The 21,266-nt window shown below is 37.5% G+C and overlaps 1 protein-coding gene and 1 long non-coding RNA gene across 4 annotated transcripts in view; one reads left to right on the top strand and one right to left on the bottom strand.

Moving 5' to 3' along the window:
* Positions 1 to 14,646, bottom strand: part of Phip (PHIP subunit of CUL4-Ring ligase complex) — a 119,654-nt gene extending 105,008 nt beyond the window's left edge. For both annotated transcript variants that reach the window (XM_085689455.2, XM_085689454.2), the window contains exons 1-4: positions 14,467 to 14,646; positions 14,303 to 14,361; positions 14,146 to 14,175; positions 13,896 to 13,955 (exon numbers count right to left, since the gene is read on the bottom strand). In XM_085689455.2, coding sequence (XP_085545581.1) covers positions 13,896 to 13,955; positions 14,146 to 14,175; positions 14,303 to 14,361; positions 14,467 to 14,506 — 189 coding nt within the window. In that variant the 5' untranslated portion in view covers positions 14,507 to 14,646. The remainder of the gene's footprint in view (positions 1 to 13,895; positions 13,956 to 14,145; positions 14,176 to 14,302; positions 14,362 to 14,466) is intronic.
* On the top strand, positions 13,663 to 20,859 carry LOC125401457 (uncharacterized). Of its 2 annotated transcripts, none has more exons than XR_015001803.2 (2): positions 13,663 to 13,904; positions 17,568 to 20,859. It is a non-coding gene; the product is annotated as an uncharacterized LOC125401457 (long non-coding RNA). The 2 variants fall into 2 exon arrangements; XR_015737685.1 differs by lacking the exon at positions 13,663 to 13,904 and adding an exon at positions 14,839 to 15,286.
* Positions 20,860 to 21,266: the final 407 nt, after the last annotated feature.

Here is a 21,266-nt window from a genome sequence, read left to right on the forward strand (position 1 = left end):
ATTTAAACTTTTCTCTGATAAGCACCAGAAAGTTCAGGATTCTGGTTACAAGGTGATTATAGTTAGCAAAGTTATCTAAGTAGCTCAAAATATCTTGAATGTTCTTACCACACATAGATATGATAAATGTATCAGGGGATGGATATGCTAAATCCATATGATAACCATACAACATATATGTATCTAACATCACACTTTACCTTGTAAAGAATTCTGGTCATCTGAAAACATGACTAAGCCTGAGAGGATGGCTCAACCAAGAATGTTTGTTGAGTGAGCACAGGGAGCCGAGTTCAAATTCCTGAAGCCCACAAGAAAATCTAGAGGTGGTCACACATGGCTATAACTGAGGATATAGATAGGAGGACTGCTGGCTGGGGCTTACTGATCAGGATCTGGTGCCAGGATCAGTAGAAGACCCTGTCTTAAAGGTCTAATACAGAGAGTGATTAGAGCAGCATACCTGCTATAACACACACACACACACACACACACACACACCTTAAGTTAAAATAAACTTAAAAGTAAACTTTACATGAAAAAGGCCTGGAGTATTTATAATGTGCCCTTCAGATCAAAACTTGCACAATTATTGCTTTAAAAACATTTTTTAAATTTACGTGTGTTTGTGTGCCACCAGTGCCTGCAGAGACAAGAAAGCATTAGATCCCTAAGAACAGGAGTTACAGGTAGTTATGAGATGCCTAATGTAGGTACTGGAATCTCAACTCAGGTCTTCGGCAAGAGCTACAAATACTCTTAAAACACTGAGCCTTCTTTCTGGCCCAAATATAAGTATTTTAATATGACCTCTAAAACCACTCAATTTCTTTTTCAGTCTTACTTTAGCAAGATCAAGTTTATAACGGTCTTGTTTACAATCTTCAGGAAGAATACATTTCATGTAGTAAGACTGTACCTTTTAGTAAAATATTATGAATACACTTTGACTAAAGCTTTCTTTGATAATGCAGAAATTTCAATTTTTCAAACTTAACTTTCACTTTCAAGTTAGAAGAGACATTCAGTTCTTAAATGCTACGCTTTCTCCAGTTTTTGATCTATTAAATATAGAAACTGACTTGTCTACTAGAAGTTTTTACCCACCCACTTCCAAACCTCATTTTATCATATCTGTCTAAGCTTTACGTCCTTCCATAAGCTGCTCATACAACCCTTCTTTCTGCACACCCTTTGTTCTCATTTCAAGTTTCCCTTAATCACCCTTACGTTGCATGTTATGTATTTTAATTTTTTGTTGTAGAATATTATTTTAAGGTATGTTACTTTTGTTTATGCTCTGGAACATTTGTTTAATGATGCAAGGATGTGTTTGATTAAAAGTCACCTGTGGTCAGGAGGCTGAGTCAGCAACTAGCTAACAGGAAGTAGTAAGGAGGAAGGGTTTATAAGGTGGGGTACAGGAGCAGGAAAACTTCATAGGAGATACCAGAAGGTGAGTTGTGTGCTATTCAGCCTCTGGGGAGAGATTCAACCTTTGAATCTTGAATTCTTTAGAGCGACAGAGATTTAGATTCGTTCCATTGGTAGCTTTAAAAGAATGGGCCTGGGGAATTCACTCTTGCAGCCCAACTGCTGCTGGGAGCAGCAGAGTTGCACTTACTGACAAGGATAGCCATAGTTTAAAAGGCAGCAACAATTAAAAAAAGAGGACAACAATTCTTTACAAATCTTGATACTTTAAACCTCAGTCGGAATCTAATGGTAATTATAATCCTCATCAGAAACTCATTCTATGCCTCTCAAGGAAGAATTTCTGAAGGTCTCATGCTATATTGCATCACCGATCAACAATGTCTATATCCTGTGTAAGACCCAGGATTAGACCTGCTTACTAGGGACCTAACGAACTTCTGAGAGTTAATAAATGATTATTTAGGTAAACAAACATGTTAACAAATAAAGAAATGCTGACCTCGCCACTACTTAATACTGAAAACATTTTATTAGCACATCAAAACAGAGAAAACAAAATGTTTTACTTTATTCATCCTAGTGTTTTATTCTAGTGGTTTCAAACATTTTTCAAAGCCATTGAAAATTCCCCAAATGAAATTCTAAATGAAACAGGAAAGTACAGGTTTAAACTGTTCTAACGTAAGTGTTAAACATAAACATTAAAGTGTGCTAACATAAGTAGCCCCAAGGAATACATACTTGAGCATTCTGTTTGTCACTATTTCTCTTCAGCAGTCTGTAAGGTATCACCAAAATGTGTGTGTGGGTGGGTGAAAAGAGACTAACAATAAGCTCTTCTGAGTCCTTTTCCATACCTGCTTTCATCTACTTATGGGGCGAGCTGTTTTTCCCCCATCAAATTCCTAAAGCTACAACTTAACCTACTTTTTCTTAGAGCAATTGTTCCCCTTAATATATAACATCTAAATTCTCTACCTATGCTATGAGTCCTAACTTGACTTCAAAGAAACCCAAACCGTAAGCTAGTCCTCCTTAGTTTGAAGTTTTTTCTCAACTACCTCCTTCCTATTCATGCCTACATTTAAATATCCTCAAGTTTCTTCACAAAACCCTCAAATCCTGCCTGACCTGTTCTCCATCCCCCTTTTGAGTCTTAATCATCCAGATGCATTTCTAGTCTTTGCCTCATTATTAGACACATTCTTTTTATTTTTGATAGTTCTTTATTAGTCTCATTTCTTCTCTCACTCTCTTACCTCAGTCAACAGCTTTCATTTGCATAAATTAAAACAAAAAGCATCCAAAAATAAATGCTCAAGGACTAGTAGGTGGTGCAATCTCCCAAAATTATCTACTATATGATTCAAGTTATATCATTTTTTGAGATACTATTTTAGAAATGAAAAGCAGGTAAAGCATTGTTAAAGGTTAGACACTAAGACAGAGTGAAAGTAGTTATAAAAGGACAATGTAAGAGGTCCCTGTACTTGTTGGCTATGGTCTTGAATAAATTAAAACCACAATGTCCTTAACATTGCACCTGGTGTAAGAATCAACTGTTACTTTATACCCCAAGTTACACATTACATATTGACTCATTACTCATTAATATATTGGGGAATAAATACAACAATAAAAATAATAATCACACTGAATGTAACATGCCCCCCACACACACAAATAAGCAAGTGTGGGGAAAACTGGGATCTAAATCATGATAATGACTTATTAAAGTCATTATCATCACCATGATTTCACAAAATATTCACACTGGACCTAAGCGCATATAGGCTCTCAAGTACTTTTAATACAAAATTCTATTAAAAAGTAATGTTGACAGTAGAATCCCAAGTTTATTTTTAAAATAAATACAAAACACCAGAAAAACAAAAGTATCATTGGAGTTCACCTTAACTACTGATTTTTTTTTTTTAATAAATCTGTATCTTAATGTCTCTTCCATCGTCTAGCCTTAATTTTCAAGCCATTCTCTGGCTTTGCTCTATCTGTGGATCCAATCCTTCTTACAGGTTCATCCTCTTCTACCTGGCCAAAGTGGTGTTCTTTGAGATCCTAGGTGTCAGAGCCCAAACCCATACATGTTTTCCTCATACTACATATTCTCTTTGGAAAATTCTTATGCTAATTCCCAAATTTACATCTATTCTTAGCCTTGGTCATTCAACTTCCTCAGGACACTAGGAATCCTAGGAGTCTCCTTTTTTAGAACTCATTTGGAAAACTGCAACCATGGACCCTCCACACAAAATGCTCCAAAACCAGGACTGTCAATACCAATTAGGTACCCGACTTTAAACTCCAGAAGCACTTTACTGACCCTTTCCCCAAAGAATGACCCATAGGTCTATAGCAATGTTTCTCACATCAGAGTAAAAAAACTTCTCTAAAAAACAATACAGTTCTTCTCATTTCTTTTCCACTTTGATCAAAATTACATGTTTATCATTTTTCTCAGATCACATATAAGAAATATTTCTAGAATTATTACCTGCAATTTGAATGGTATAATCATCTGAGAAAGTGAATTGCCGACTACTAGGAAAAAAGAAAAAAACCTAAGCTGGCTAGCTGGTTAATCTGCAACTTTGAGTAAACCAACCTGTTTCTGGGTAGCATGCTATTCTGGTCAGTTTTCTGTCAACACAAGCTAATGTTGTGTGAGAGAGGTGACTCAGTTTAAAAAAAAAATGCATAGGTCATCTATAGACAAGTCTGTGAAACATTTTCTTCACTGAAAATTGATGTGGGAAGTCTTAAGACTCCTGGGCAGGTGTCCTGTATTGTAGAAGAAAGCAGACAAGGGAATTAAACCAGTGTGCTGCTCTCTGGTTTGTTTCTGTTCCTGCCTCTTCTAAGTTTTTGCCCTTACTTCTCTCAGTGAAGGACTGTAACCTGAAGGGTAAGATGAAATAACCCTTTCCTCCTCCAAATGGCTTTTGGTCATGGTGTTTACAACAGCAATAGAAAAGCAAAGTAAACTAAGTTCGGCAATTATCAGAAGGTAGTGTAACCAGGGGCAGAAGAGACGATGATGGCTCAGCGATTAAGCATGCTGGCTGCTCTTCCAGAGGTCCTGAGTTCAATTCCCAGCAACCAAACGGTGCTTCACAACTTTCTATAACAGGGAATGATGCCTTCTTCTAGCATTCAGCCATACGTGCAGAGTACTCATTCATAAAATATTTAAGTTTTTTAAGGAAAAAAAAAGGTGTCATCAGAAGGATGTTGCTATGAGGAAACTGAAAACCAATGATTTCCACTAGACATACTATGATTAAGAACTTCTCTTATTCAGCTGGACAATGTTGAGGTACAACTTTCAACCCTGCACTTAGGAAGCAGACAAATGCAGGTATGAGACCAGCCTGGTCTTCACAGCAAGATCCAAGACAACCAGGGTTACACAGAGAAACCCTGTCTCAACATACCAAAAGAACTTATTCAACTTTTAAAAGAAAAAGACATCTCATGTCAAAGCAGCCGGGCATTAGATTTGCAAAGTGTGTTAAATCCAAGTGTCCTCATCACTACAAAGAAGGCATCACTAACTTATTCCTTGAACCACCTGATATCCTTAGCCACTGCACAGTAAAGAGTCTACTGTTACTTTAAGTATACTCCAAGCATATATTACATAGTGACCTATATATTGGGAAGAAATCTTACCTAATCCAGGAAATTATTTGGGATATCTTTATTTTCTTAAACTTTCAATCAAGTATATATAATACACATTGGGTGTATTTCTCCCCAGGCCCCTACCTGATATTTTCTCATCCCTTTCCACTCCTTTTAGTTTCCTTTATCCCCCTTGTCAGTTTTACTTCTAGTTTCATGACATATACACATGAATTACACATCAATATAAAATCCAGTGAATTTTCAGAGTGAAGTTAACTCAATAGTCATTTCAATTACTTGGTTTTCCTATGTTGACCTAAAAATGTTCTTTCCTTTAGCAAATTGATATTTATGAAAATGATGATCAATGTTCAGCACTAATATGTTTTAGTTAAAATACTCACTTCATATTCACTCCTTCCATGTGATTAGACCAAAAATCTTTGTCAGATCAAAAGGGCTGGCTACTTCTGTTCTCTGTATTTTGCACTATAAAAAGCCAGCTGAGTAGTATACAATTCTCATTTTTCTAACTATTCTAGTATGTTAAAAATTAGAAAACATATTCACTGTTTATAAGCTTTTTCATAAAAACTACGAAATTTTAAAACTAAAAGTTTCAAAACTTCCAAATTTATAAGCTGTTATGATTTTTGAAGTATGAGTTAAATTTTATTATTTTTAAAGCTAGGATACACTTTCTAAGTAACTTTTTACTATCTTCTCCACAGAAAAACATCTTGGTGCCAACTATTTTTCAAAACTTAATCTTTGTAAAGATTAAAGATTTGCTAACAAATGCAGAAAGCTCTACCTATGTCATAGGTAAAGAAAAGGTAAAATTTGTTCAAGGATTTATCTTCAGAAAATAGGAGACAATTAGGTCCAGGTCTCCAGATTCCAACACTGTTTATAGTACCGTTTCCTTCTCAAAACTTTAGTTTTTCCCAGTAATCACACAAGCTTGAGCATTAAAAATTTAAAAGAATCTATAAATCAAATTTTCTAAGTTAGGTTAACTAATTTGAGAATTCTTAAATTTTCATCACTTCCTTATTAGATACTTAACGACACAGAAACTTGCCAACATCAAAATTAATCTGGAAAGTCTACTTACTAAGTACTTGGAAACAAACACAACATGAATGCCTGTCTTCAAGAATTTAGTCAATCATAAGAACACATTTAGATAATTCAGTTGATCTTATCAATACAGTACCTGTCAGTTAAAGAAAACAACAACACAAATATCTTCAACTTTATTCATATAAACTGACTGCTCTGCTTTAAAAAAAAAAAACTCTTCAGATTTCTCTACAGCAAAGCAGGAGTGCTCTATTCAGAGCAACACCTTGAGTTTTTAAAATTAAATGTTTACTATGTACAATAAATTCTCTCTCAAACATATTAGAGTATAATTTAAAACTCAAATTTTTGAATCTGATAAAGATAGCCCCTAATGAAAAGACAGGGAAAAAAATTCTTAAACTGCTATTATTAAAAGTGTCAATGTAAATATTACTAACAGAACAACCAGTTTCATTTTTAGCTACAGTTCAGCTTTCAGTACTCAAGATAACTAACACCTGACATCTAGAGATAGACTGAAGTTTCAGGCAAGTATTTCATCAAGTTGCCTACAAACTAGTGTTTCTGCACTCCAAAAGTAAGCCAGAGTCAACCAATTCCACTCACAGTAGTTATTTTGTGCACTGTTGCACTATACCCTTTCCTAAGTTATAAACATGCTCTCCACTCACGACAGAAACCCAGGACGTCATACCAACTGTGGCAGAACCCATGCACTCTTTGGTACTGCCTCTATAACATGCTACCATCACCTGTAATGCTATGAATAACTGATACAAAAAATCCCATTACAGTTTCATTTTAAATCTAAGCTGCTGCTTAGATTTCCTTAATATCAAAAACTTGGATAAGAACATCCAGCCATCCATGAACACTCCAAGACTGCACATACACTGAGGAACTAAGGTATATCCACTTGGAGACAAGTGACGACTGCCTGTATACATGACCAAAAATTCTCCAAGTTACAGAAATGACTGTTCTCTATCACTGTTTTTGACTTATAATATCTTACATTTTCAAATTCCATAAATAAAAGTTTAATATTCTCCATATTATAGAATATTTATACCTTATATAGCCCATATGCTCAATACCTTATTAATTACAAATTTACTAACTTTTACTTTCACATATTAATTCTTCACAATGGCTTCTCAAAAATTTTTTTCATAGAAATTTATTAACTTTCATGAATTATTCATGTCACCAAAACATTCTCTCAAACAAAATATGAAACAGAAAACATTGATTTTTAACTTTCTTAAATGTGACAGTCCTTATCACTTTTAGATATAATTACAAAATTAACTTAAAATTTCTAATTAGATGATAGTTTTTTATGTCCAATGTACTCATATAATGTCTCATCTACCTGAAGTCATTACAAAATAAACTAAGAAATTATTTTATTGCCTGCTAACTCAAAGGCCAGCTAAGTTAATACTAACACATTGTTCTGAGAATCCTAAAATACACATAAGAAAACTACTCTTAAAAATGAATTTGCCCATTAGATTGGGTACTGCTCAAAATAAGCTGCCATGTGTTAAAACTCTACAGGAATAAGTAGATAATCAAAGTTTGGAACAGAGAAAAATGCCTGCAGGTAAAGAATTTCTGAATGTAATCAGAGACAAAACTTAATAAAGAACCTCTAGATGGATTAAAAACTTGACAGTTATTTATTTAACCCAAAACTAACCAACAAATAATGCAAATTTTGAATTATTAAATTGCTTGGAACAGAGCTTTAAACAATATAAAAGAACAATGTATATGCGATAATTTTCACAGTTCCACAAACTTCTGAATGGAAGGAGCAGATGTTACCAGTCAGCCTCCTGACCTACTCCAAAGACCGTACTCTCTATCTTCTCTAAAAGAAAAGGCTTCATGTCGTCTTTAATCAGGTCAGGATTTTACTTTCCTCTTCTTCATTTTTTATTGCTTTCCCTTCTCTCAGTACTGGGAATCAAACCCAGGACCTCATTCATACTAAGCAAGTGCTTGACCACACACAGGAGCTCTAACTCCAGCCTCAGTTCAAGAAAACTCAACCAAACATTTAGTATTTGCTGTCTCACAGAGAGTCATAGCAAAATTAACAGCAAATTTGTCATTCACTGACTTTTTTTTATTTCTTAGGGTTATTTCACATTCAAGTCTACGAAGCCTATTAGCAGAACTATCTAAAGTCCTAAAGTAGAGCTTTTTTAAAATAAAGTATTGCTAGGCTAAGATTGTATCTTAAATAGAAATTCTTTCCTTATGGAAAACTTTACACCACCACACAGTTCCACAGCCTTTACTATTGTCACTGTGGTTGCCAAGAGCAAACTAAACCCTACACCCATTACTACCCCCAGCCTTTTAAGGTGGATTTGTCATTATTAGGCCATTTTAGAGATTAGCAAATGGATGCCTTTGATACTCCTGTCTCCGTTATACAAACAGTTAGGAAAGGAACAATTCCACTATTCCTTTATGTCCACCTCAGTTGACAATGTATTACGAATCTAATATGAATTTATTTAACTTAAAAATTTATAGGGCTTGAGGATAAAGTTGATTAATTGTTTGGGTTTGGTGCGGAGAACCCTTGTTAATAGGTAACCACACTTGTAATTAATTCTAGCTCTGAAAAGACAAACAAGTAGATTGATCCCTGGCACATGCTAGACAACCACACTAGCCTTACTAGGAGAGTTCTAGGCCAGCCAAACTATGAGAGGGAGGGAAGGAGAGAAGGACGAAAAGAGGGAGAAAAGGAGGGAGGGAGGGAGGGAGGGAGGGAAGGAAAGAAGGAGTGGGTGGTTCCTGAGGACCACCATGTCAAGGTTGCCCTAACATTCACACTCACACATGCATAAAAACCCACAAGTACACACATAAATTTTATAAATGAATCCAATTCTTTTAAAAATGATACCAAGTACCAAGAGAATAACTGCATACATAAAAAAAGATGAAGTTTTGGTCTTTCAGCACATACTATTTTCCTTTTTTACCTAACACATTTCATCCTTAATTATAACAGTAAGTCATTTTAAAAGTCCAGTTTTATGAACTATCAAGCTAAGCTTATTATTTAATTGAAACTCTTAAAAGGGGGCAGCTAAAATTCATTATGTACATATACGAAAACTGTCAAAGAATTTAAAAACGAAGGAAAAAACCCACGAAAGCCTTGTAATGCTACCAATACATATATACCTCTTCATATGCTCTTTCAACTTGGAAAAGATTTATACAAATCTCAAAGTATCTTAATACTGACCAGAAATTTCTAGTTTAACACAATACTATGCTAGCACTTTAAGCTCACCTCTAAATTTAATTCCATGATACTCACTTTAATCAGCATACTATAAATACTGTATACCTAAAACATATACTTAAGTAAATTCTATTCAGGGCCCTCTATTCATCTCTAAATCTGAAGCAACCAATAACTTACTTAAACCAAAGTGAAAAAACACAGTAGTTACAGAGCAATAAAGAGGTGGTCTACTATTCAGCTACTATCTCAAAAACCTTCATTTTTACAAGAAGAAATGATATTATAATAACTCAGTCGTCAACCTGACACACCTGGGAAGAAGTAACCTAAATAGAGGAACGGCCTCAATCAAATCAGCCTGAGACCATGTATTGATGAGGGTCTAGCTCACTGTAGGGAGGCCCAGCCTAAACCGTGTAAGAAAAGTCGCTAAGCAAACCAGGGAGTAAGTCAATAAGCAGCATCTTCCATGCCCCTTCTTCAGTCCTGCCTCCAGGTTTATGACATGAATTCCTCCAAGCTCCCTCAGGGATGGATTTGATCTAGTTCTAGGGTGAAATAACCCTTTCCTCCCCACGTTGCTTTTTTTCCCTTGGAGAGTCTTATCACAGCAACAGAAACCAAAGTAGGATGACCACCAAAGAATAGTACTATGGAAAGCATTTATTCAGCTTCTAAACTTGGCATGATTTTTATAGGTTTATTTTTCCATTATGGGAAACTAAGCTCCAAAAATGAATGCTAAGAACTTAAAAACAATGTACTGTTATTTCTAACTCAAAATCTTATTTCTAGTTAATTTTCAGTCCATGCTTTTATATATGGTTACAAATAACCAAGGCAAGAGAAATTAGTTTTCCCATATCACCTGCAATCTATCACCAGGTTTCAGACAACAAACCGTATCTCCTAACTTCTTATCTTTCACCTTGACAAAAAAATACCTAGTAAGATGCACTCAGTTAAGGAAAGAAAATGATTATTTTTTTAAAAGCAAAAAATTACATCATTTTATTAAATTAGCAAAACTTTTAACTCAACTGAAAAAAGAAATAACTTTAATAATGTAATCAAAGCATCCCAAGTCTAGTGAAAATACTTTAATAATCTGCTTTAAGATCTAATAAAAGAGCAATCATGACTAATTAAGGAGGCAACTGGGAAGCAGAACTAAAGAACCAACAAATTCAAATGCATGAGTTAGGAAATGAGCCTATAATTCCAACACTAGGGAAGTTGAGGCAGGCCAGCCGACTGTAAGGCTGCACCTTGAGGTTAAGTGAAATCCCATAGTAAAAAACTGAGAACACTGTCCAAAACATAGACCTCTTACTATATAAAATGTGGATGGAATGAAGATGTGGCTAGCTCAATCTGTGAAGTGCTCAGCAAACATGCACAAATCTCCTTGGTTCATTTCCTCGCACTGCATAAACCACTCTGTAATCCCAGCATTCTGGGAGTGAGAGCAGAAACATCAGAAAATCAAGGTCAACTTCAGTACAGGGACAGTTAGTTCAAGGCCAGCCTATCTTAAAAAATAAATACTTTTTTGGCTTAATACTTGGCTTCATTTAAAAGAATTCTGATGAATACTTGAAAAATATCCTTTATCTTAAAAAAAATTATAATGTTAAAAAATATAAACTCTGAATAAACTTAAATCAGACCTCAAAACAATTTTAATACCCTATCAAATTCCATTCACTTTTAAAATATTTTAAGTGTTCGACAAGATAATAATCCATCACATTCTTTTAATAGCAAAGACAAAATTCTCAGTTCTTGAGAATTGCCTTTTTCAATCATATATACATATACACACAAAGATGTATGAATTTTACTTTTTTTAACTTATTTTCTTCTGGACCAAAGATGACTTCTATTCCAATGTAATTTCAATCAATGTATTCCAAGTAATGCTGATCAATACTTATTTTCAAACTCAAGTACAAACGTATATTTCTTTCCTAAAGATTGTCTAGAAAATTCCAATTTCACATGAATTTTTCCACTTAAAATACTGTTCAGCTCATCGGTTAATATGCCAACAAACCATTTCCAGGTACAAGTATAAACTACTGAAACTACATTTTCACACACCAGATAATTTTAAGGCAATTTTTGTTAGTTCAATTTGATGCCTACAGAAAGTAAAACTTTAAATTATAAATTATGAAATTAAATTAAGACAAAAGAATATACAAGAGATTTTGCATGTAACAGAAATTTCATGACCTACTAATGTGCTCAGAAACCTGGCAACCAAAATCTTTTTAAGGCTATCTAAAACTGCAATTCCAGTGAGATGAACATAGCCATATTCTCACACACCTCAGCAAAGGGACTGATGGATAGAACAAGTACTTTAAAGGGCGCCTTGCACTCAGCAGTTTTATTCTGAGTAAAGAAAAGAGAACAAGAATCAACTCCAAGTTCCAGTTAAGAGTTTTTACCTATCTTCAGAGTAAAGCCATGGTGACTGTTGAGATAAAAAACTCTTCAAGCAAGAAAAACCACCTTCGTACAAAGCATGTGGCTCTTCATAAATAACACACTAACAAAGACAATTTAAGAAACCTGAAAAACTACGAATATTTCATTTTACTATTTGAGCCAATGAGAACCCTCTCTAAAATTAAATTAGGTCTAAATCTAAATCTGCATTAGTGTTTTCACCAGAAAAACAAAATGACATTCCTATACCGACTAGCCACTCCCGTTATTTAGTCAAACACTATTAGTTGCTTTGATCAAAAATCTAAGACAAAGTTAAAAGGACAGCAATTTTTAGTGACTTGGAATTTGTGGGCTTTTTAAAAGAGAGAAAAAAACGAGTTTGGTAAAACATGCCGTATCTTTGTGACAGTATTTTTAGAGTTGATTTTTCTTAAACAGCAAGGAAGACATGGAAATATACTGAAGATTTTCGCCAAAAAAGTATAAATCTAAAAACTTAATTGCAAGTAGTAAACCTTGGAGTTTACTTCAAATATCAATCACTTTGGGATTGGCCCAAGATTGACTGAACTACCCGGAATCGCTACTTGAACTTTAGGCATGGATGCAAAACAGTCTCCTCTCTGTTTTCTTAAGCCTAAACAACCCCGTAGTCATCAATAGTTTATATTAAATCATAACACATGCACACAAAAGCTATGCGAATCCTATTCAAAACCACACAAAAGCTATGAGAATCAGGTTAAGCCATCACCTCACCTAAGAGTCATTCTCAACTACTAAAAAACTGCCTACTCACGACAGCCCTGACAACTCGAGTGTCCGCAACTACCTCGAGCAGTCACAAGCGGCTCAGAACATTTTCTCAATGTATCCTCTAAATTTCAGCAGCTCGATGGCCCCTGCTGTAACTGACTATTCAACACGTTAATACAAACAACGTCAATCAGTGTACGCAGAGTATGCTGCGAAAACCACAGCTCCTTTAAAGTAAACTAGTACCAAGACTTTCCTTTCCATTCACAATACTCAGGAGATAGCTCCATTTTGGGGGAGCAATTTTTTACAATTATTGCCTTGCTAAACCCACAAACTATTTTAAAAAGTATTTTTTCAAGCAATTAAAACATCTCAGAATAAACAAAAAATGAAGATCCCAAGGTCCAGCCCACTGTAACTACGTAGATAAAAATCAAACTCTTCAATGCCCTCCATTATTAAGTTTTTAATAATAGGGAATATACCCCAAGAATCAGTAAAATTAAAAAACGCTTTTGAAAACTTCTAAATTTATACTTCGGCAGGTATGTTTTTGTAAATGCAAAATGTGCCGCCGAGCAGGTAAGACCAAGTATCTATCTGAACGCCTCGAACCGAAAAAAAAAATATAAAAATAAATAAAATCTATGTCTAGATCTACGGAAAGCAAAAGGAAGAGAGGGAGGAAAGAAAACGGGAAAAATCTTGCCAAGATTCGTCCGTTGTCTGAATGGCCTCCTTGTGAAATGCTAATGCCACTTCGGAGCAGTTAGTCACTAGCTATTGTGTGGGTCTGGAGAAAGCTGAGCCGGCCGCGCGTGCAGAGCGAGCTAGGAGCTGGCGAGCGCGCTCTCCAGGCTTGCGCCGCTCCCGCTGCCGCTTCGCGCTCGCGCCCGCCCGCGCCCGCCCGCCCGCACGGACGCGCGCGCCGGCCCCTCCTCCTCCGGCCTTGCACTGCACAACACTCATGACGTATCTTTATTTCTAGCACATTAACAAAATATCACAAATAAATTGTCCACGGCCCCTGCGGCCCCGGGGCGTCCGCACCCCCAGCCGCCGCCCCCCGCAGCCCCCGCTCTTGCCTCCCAACCCTCCCCGTGGCCTTTGCAGCTTTCCCCGTTCCGAGGCCAAGTTTTTGTCTCTGTAAAAAATTGCGGGAAATTCAATTTTTATTCGACTCGGGGAAAAGTTTCTTTGCTGTGCGCTGGGAATGTCTCACCAGATTCTGGTAGGTCCTGGGGTGCTCCTTTCCAGTCCAGTCGGTGCGCCGGGGCAGCAGCTGCGGGGACAGGACGCCCGGTAAGCGCGGCCCCCGGCCCGCCCCGCGCCGCTCCCCTCCCCAGCCCGGCCCGCGTCCCGCCAGGGACCCCCGCGCCCCGCGCCCCTCGCCCCGCTCGATGCCCGGACTCGCGCAGCGGCCCGACAGAGGCCGTACGGCGGCGGGACGCACCGACCCGCCGCGCCCTTACCTCCTTCTCGGCCACTTCGCGGATCAGCACCTGCAACAACAAAGCGGGGACCGCTGAGCCCCGCGCCCCGGGCCGCGGCCCCGCCGCCGCCGCCGCCCTCCCCCACGCCCGCGGGCGGCCACCGCGACGCGCCCGGCCCGCGACGCGCGCCGCCTACCTGAGCCGCCTGCTGACAGGGTCCATCTTCCAGGAACCGGGCGATGAGGAAGTAGAGCTCTGCGCGGGAGAGAGGGACGGGGAGACACGGGCTGAGCGGCCGCGGGGGGCGGGGGCCCGCGGGCGAGTCCGCCCGGCGCGGCAGCCCCGCAGCGCCCGACTTACCCGATCGCAGCTCCGAGAGGCCTTTCCTCTCACGAGACATGTTTGCGGGTCACTTCGGGGCCGCCGGCGGGACAGCCCGCCGCCGAGGGGAAGCGGGGACGGTGCCGCCGCCTGCCCTGTAGCTGTCAGTGTGTGCTCACGAGCCGAGCCTCGGCTCCACCATTCAAGCAACGGCGGCGGAGGCGGAGGAGGAGGAGGAGGAGGAGGAAACAACAACTCTCAGGCAGCGGCCCCGGCTGCGGCCGCCTCCGCCGGGATCCCTCCGCCACAGAAAGGAGTCCGCGCCTTTCGCGGCCCGCACTCGCCGCCCCCGCCCCACGCGGGAAAAGGAGTGCCTCGGCCTAGGCCTAGCGCCCGCGCTGACACCCCTCCGCGCGGCCCGGGCCGCGAGTTATTTCTCTATTGGCAGCACGAAAAGATGCCGGAGCCGAAACGGCGGGCTGCTTGGCAGGCGCTTTCTCTAAGGAGGCCGCCCGCGGGAGGGAGAAAGGGAGGGAGGGAAGGAGGGGGCCGGCACGGCTGCGCGGAGGGATCTGACGCACACGGAGCCGCAGCACAGGCTCTATTCAGTGGCGCTGGCTGGGCTGAGATGGAAGTTAGTTTCTATGTAGCAGAAATAGGAAACAAATGAAGCAAAACTGCCCAAAGAGGGGAAATGCCGGGAGGATGGGGCTCACTCTCACGCACGCACAGAGACACTCTGGGAGCACTCTCACGCTGGGCCAAGTCGGGATCGCGCCGCCCTGCCCGACTTGAACGCTAGTGTTTGCTTTCTGTCTTGCCATGTGCATGTGTATAAATGCTGCGGATTGGCATCTGTGTAAGTCTTGTCCTGCAATATTTCTGCAGCCTGTGCAAGTGTTGTGTAATTTATTGGAGTGCCGTGGATTGCAATAGAGGTTCGGGCTGCCTTTTTTTTTTTTTTTTGTGAGGCACTTGCGTTTTGCAAACCCGTTATTTCCCGAAGCCACCTCTGCATATTTCTTTTATTACTACCATTGCCTGAAGCGTTCGATTTTTTAAAAAAAATGTTTTTGTTTTGTTAAACGGGCAAGAGGAACTCCAGATTTGTACTTCAGACCATCTTTTCCCCCTTATTATAAAAAGGCTAGTGATGGCTAATTAGGGATTTGGGAGTGAAGAACCTTAAAGCTTTTTAAAGTGTTTACAAGAAGGGCTAATATAAACCTGAGGAAAAGGAAAGGACGCTAGCTAATACTTATCTCTAACTGATATGGAGGTAAATTACTGACCGGTCGATAACCCACCGAAGGTTATTGAAAGAGAATATTATAGTTTAGCCAAGGTGATTAGTGATTAAATAATTTAAATTATCTGTGTATCTTGCAGTTGACTTCGTCATGCTAATTAATGGCTTCTAATTTGAGGTGTAAACCATTCCTGTTTACAGTTAATCACGAGAGGACTTTTTAAAAACAGACACAAAAATCTTTCGTAAATCACAATGTAATTACTGGTTTTATATGATAAATCGTTCATCTTTGTTTTGCTGATGAGGATAGGGGCCTTGTGATTTTTAAAACGAATATGGGTGAAATTAATGGAAACAATGGAAAATGCCATTTCTTAGAAAACAAGGACACCAAGTGATATTTATCTCCAGATGATTTAAGCACTTTCCAAAAAGGCTCTGAGAGTTCAATTTTTTTAAAGGTTGGCATTTAAAAGAGAATTAGGATAGTCCTTCTTTTGTTAATCTTTAACAAAAGATCCTCTTTGAAAATTTTAGATAATAAGCTGCATTTTTATGGGTCTGATTTTAAAAGGTAATTTGCGAGGTAAGGACCAAGAAGCTGTGTTGTGGTTTTCCCGGATTGTTTCCTCAAGCCTTGCACCCTCCTAGCTTCTTGCCTTCCTGGTGGGAAATGCTGCAGCTGCCTTGGGCTGCACTGCAAGAGTGCACTGAAACCTCAGAAATTCTCACACGTGTAAGCAAGAGGCAACAACCTCCACCCCTTTGGAATAATGGGATATAGAATTGCCTTTTGTAACTCAATAAAATAGAAATGAGAGGTTACCATGATTGGTCCTATCACTGCCTCGTTTCCAGAACAACTGCTTGCAAACTGGCATGGCTATTCTCAGATTCTAAAATGTTTGCATCTTTAAAAGCGTTTTATTCTTGCAGTGATAGGTAAAATAGCTTGTTTCTAGGTGGTTAGGCTTAAGAACATTTTATATGTCTTTTGCAATTGTATTTATTTATATGACTGATGGTGTTTTACCTTCTTAACATGTGTTATGTTCTTCAGATAATTATGATAGTCCATTGGGAAGGTCTTTAAATCAGCAGATTTTGAGAACTAGAAATTCTACTTGAAGTTTTCTGATTCTGAATGCATACACTAATCTAATTCTTACTCTTAGATTTCTTTTTATCCTTGTGAAATAAAGTCAAATTTCAAACGTAATGTAAAATTTCTCTAGATAAAGTTTTCTGTGCATTTCTTGTATGTCTTTGAGTGATATGCAAAGCTATCATGATCATATCATGTATGCTTCTCAAGCAGAAGCCTTGGAAGCTTTTCATGAGACTAAAATCAGAAACAAAAAACTTGTTTAAGAACAGCCTGCTTTTGTCTGAATATGATATTCCTATCATTTTGACTAACCTTTGACAATGTTTTAGTTTCTTTTTGAAATACTTAGTTTGAAAACAGTGTAAGCTTGCCTTTAAACTAATTCCTATCAATGCTTTGTATTAAAAATACAGAATACAAAAATTAAAAATCTTTTCTCCCATTCTCTCAGTTCAATAAAGTATTGTTTTCCCTCTAGATGTTAAATTGCATCCTGCTAAGTCCATTAATTTTTTTTGAAAAAAAAAGACCACTTCACATAAGTTTCTTTAACATCAAACATAAATCATTTCAATTAACTGGAGTTTGCTAAGCCATTTATTTTCACATATGTGTGCAAAATGTCTATGTTTATCAAATAGTTCTCACTTAGAAATCCTGTGTTTTGCTCCCAAAGCAGAGGTGTGTACAGTTATCTTCACAGGCAATCTGTTTCTTTATAAAGATAGTTTAGATTTGACCCGCACCCCTTTATGTTTTTATCTCTTTCATGTACCTCAGAAGTGCCATGAAGAAAAATAAAGCTCTCCATGAATTTTAACTATGAAGGTGAACAAAAAAAAACGAACAAAAAAAAACTCATAAAACAAATGAACAAACAACACTGAAAGAAGAAAGAAGTCTTGGAAAACTGAAACTAATTTTTATATGATAGTTATAAACTTCTTTAAAGTTCCTATGGCATCCCATCCTGAACCCTTGGCATCACATGAACAAAGCTAGACACTGAACAAAAACTCTGTGTTGCTCTTGAGAAGCAATAATTCATTTTTTTAAAAAAAATCTGCCTTTTAAGTCTTCTCTAGACTAAGATTAATACTAATTACAGTTCTGTTACGTTTCTGTAGTATGTTGAATAACACATAACTAAAACTCATGGATTCGGTGTGTTACCTTATATGTTAAGTCATGTTTCTGTACTGGTGTTATGTTACCTTTATGGGTTTTGGTGGGACTATTACATTGTTTTGTTATTTTGTAATGCTGGGCGCTGAACCCAGGTTCTTGCTCGTGTTGCATAGGCAGTCTACCATTGGGCTATATATTCTCCGGTCATATGCCGCTTTCATAGCAAAAGGCTTCACCCAGTGAAATAAAAAAGTAGAAAGCATCCTTCTCCAAAGAATACCTTTTTAAAAACATTTGCTCTGAAGAACAAAATTTACATCATGCTATTAGAAGGGCATTGTCTGATAAGCCCCACTCCTGTGGTTTGCTCTCCACCACTGTGTGTTTCTGCCATGGCTGTCTTTCCCTTCTCACTTACACCCCTCTGTCTCCACAAAGTGTTAATGTCAAATCTGAAGTTCATGAACAGCTACAGTACAGTATTTTGGTGCCTTTAGAAAGAACAGGGTTAATTTACTTTAATAAACCACCCATCATTTAATAAGGTTTTTGGTGTTTAATGTTGTTTAATGGTTCTCCATTATTAGATCACTGAAAGAGCCTTTTACAAAAATTGTAATACATTTCCTTATAATGTGTAACAAAAATTAACTAGATTCCAGCAATCATATATTCCCACCCCAAGTTTAACATTAGTAAATCATTCAAGTTTTTTTCCTCCAAATTAAATGATCCTGTTAGCTTACAATTTGTACATGTTAATTTATAAAATAAATGCATATCTTCGTGGATAAATTTACACATTTTTTAAAAAATTACTTGATAACAGTAAAGTTGTCTATTGCAAAAGAAAAACAGTTTTAGAACACATTTCTCTAAGATTCGAAGCAGCACAGTAAATGAAGTTAAAAAGGCTGCTTCGGGGAAGAAAACATAAACAAGTCTGCAGGCTTGTTCTATCCTACAAGGTGCTTGATGGACAGGGAGTGGGCTGCACTCACAGAGATCAGTGGGAAAGGAAGGTGGGGAAGAGGTGCCAAGGCTCCCAGAAGTCGCTGCTGGAGGTATTCTAAATGAAACATTTTATTATTAATGTGATATTTAAGATAGAATTGCAGGACAGGAGTTAATCATCTCTTGTCTTTATATGCGCTTAATTCTTAAACTTCAAGACTCCCAAAGAATAAAAATCAATTTAGTTATGGAAAGGGAAGGGAGGGAGGCTTATCTAACAAATGTTGAGAAATTTTCTCATGAGAAAAATGCTAGGATTCAAAGGAATAAGAGCTAAACTTTCAGATTGCTAGTAGAAGTCAAGTCCAACTCAAGAGTGAGAATTAAATTAGTTCTAATGAAGTTTAAAGATGTGACTGACATTAGATTTAACCCATTTGGTAATCTAAATGTTCTTCCCAATCTCAGAGTTAGGAAATCCTAGAAAATAGGAGGCCTAGCTATAACCTATCTGTAAATTGTGTTTGTTTTAGTATATATGCCTACATTTTGCAAAGACTGAAATATAATTGGCTAACACACACTAGGATATCCATCAGACCCTTACAGAATAATACCAACATTATTCTAGGGAGATATGTGTGCTGAAGTTTATGAAAAGCTTATAATTAGATTCTGGGATTACAAATCCTATTACTTTCATAATTCTCATGCTTACATTCAGGTGTGAAAAAACCGTACTGCAAGAGAGTGATTTTATAGACAAACAACCTTTCCACAAGACACTGTAGTAAGGACACAGTACGGTTTACCTTCAACAGTTATTACATGTCGGATCACTGGGCATCCCTGGGGGACAATCTTACCAGTATTGAGAAAGTAGAATCACATGAGAAGGAAGAAATTATTATAACATTATTTTGTTGTTACTGTTCTACCACTCTTATCCTGGCTTAGCATGACTTCTTGACTTTTAAAAATTATTTTTAAGAAAATCAAAATGGACAATTTCCATTCTTCCAAACTCTCCTTTTTTCTCTTTTTATTCCATGGCTTTTCATGTCACACTGCGTGCTTTTTCTAGTCAGTCTTGGGTTTCTTCATGCCTCAAATTTTCGCCTTCCCCCAAAACTCTACATTTTCAGTCATTTTCAAAATATCTAAAAGTTTCCTCCTCCTCCATCACTGAGACTTTAGTTTCTAATGGGAAATTCAGTATGAGAAGGAAGATCCTTAATCAACTCAAAAATAATTTCCATTTGATGTGGTTGTGATTTGGATCTACTGTAAGAACTCTTAAATATATGTATATATACATATACAGATGAATCTAGTCGCTACATTTTAACTTTGAGGCTATCAAACATTAAAATCATCAACATCTCTAACTTCCAACTGCTCTGGTTGTTAAAGGAAAGGCTGGAAATGATTTTCACACACACAAAAAATAATAAAAAAGCAAGGCCTTTTGCTTTCTCCCTTCATCCCTCCCTCCTTTCCTTCCTCTTCCTTTTTTGCTTCCTTTCTCTATTTTTCCATAAACATAAACAAATGAAGTCTAAACAGGGGTTTTCTGCTTGTGCAGTGTGTGTATAATTTTTATATTACTTTTTTCAATGTTTTGACCAAGTCAAGAAAAGCAAGGGCTCTTCAGATATTAAATTTCACTCAGAGAAATTAGTGAATTTTTAAATATTATTTTTGATTTTCTCCAATTCTTAGGTTTTGATGCTTCTAGCACTTACATAGGCTTGAATTTCTTTATGACTAATATTCCCTAACTTCACCTCTATACAAAATTTAAATAAGGAAATGCATTTGATTATTAGGTTCAGATCCCATACTAGCTTAAATTTTAAAAAGTAACTTATGTTATAAACTTGGGAAATCTGCTATTGCTCAATTGTAAAGATATTTTCCTCCAATAATTATTACCAGACACTTTTCTTTTATTAGGATAATTATTAAAGATTGTTTATTCCTTTGGTCATCTGATTCTTTTCCTTTTTGTTGTTTGCTTATTTCTTATTTATTTTATTACTAAACTATTTCAATAGAACTTTACTTTTTAAAAGTAAAAAAAATGGATGAGAGTATCTATTACAAGCTCTGGTAGCGTATACTACTTCTGTGAAGATGTATTTTTTTTTTCTGGACAAAAGTGAGTTGACATGGAAACCCCAAGTCCATCTCTAGCATCTGCCCCTTGCCCCTGTCTGCCTCACTTCATACAATAGTATCCTCATTGCAAATTCTTACTTTCTGTGTACTAGCCGAAGAAACATCATTTAAATGTCAGTTTGCAGTTTGGGCCCTCATTATCCACCTTGCCCCAATACACAAGGTGCACAGATCGGCACAGGTGGTCCGGAGGCTGAGTCAATGTGAGGCACTAGC

The sequence above is a fragment of the Myodes glareolus genome, chromosome 4, assembly GCF_982192425.1.
Source record: "Myodes glareolus chromosome 4, mMyoGla1.1, whole genome shotgun sequence".
Classification (NCBI taxonomy): Eukaryota; Metazoa; Chordata; class Mammalia; order Rodentia; family Cricetidae; genus Myodes; species Myodes glareolus.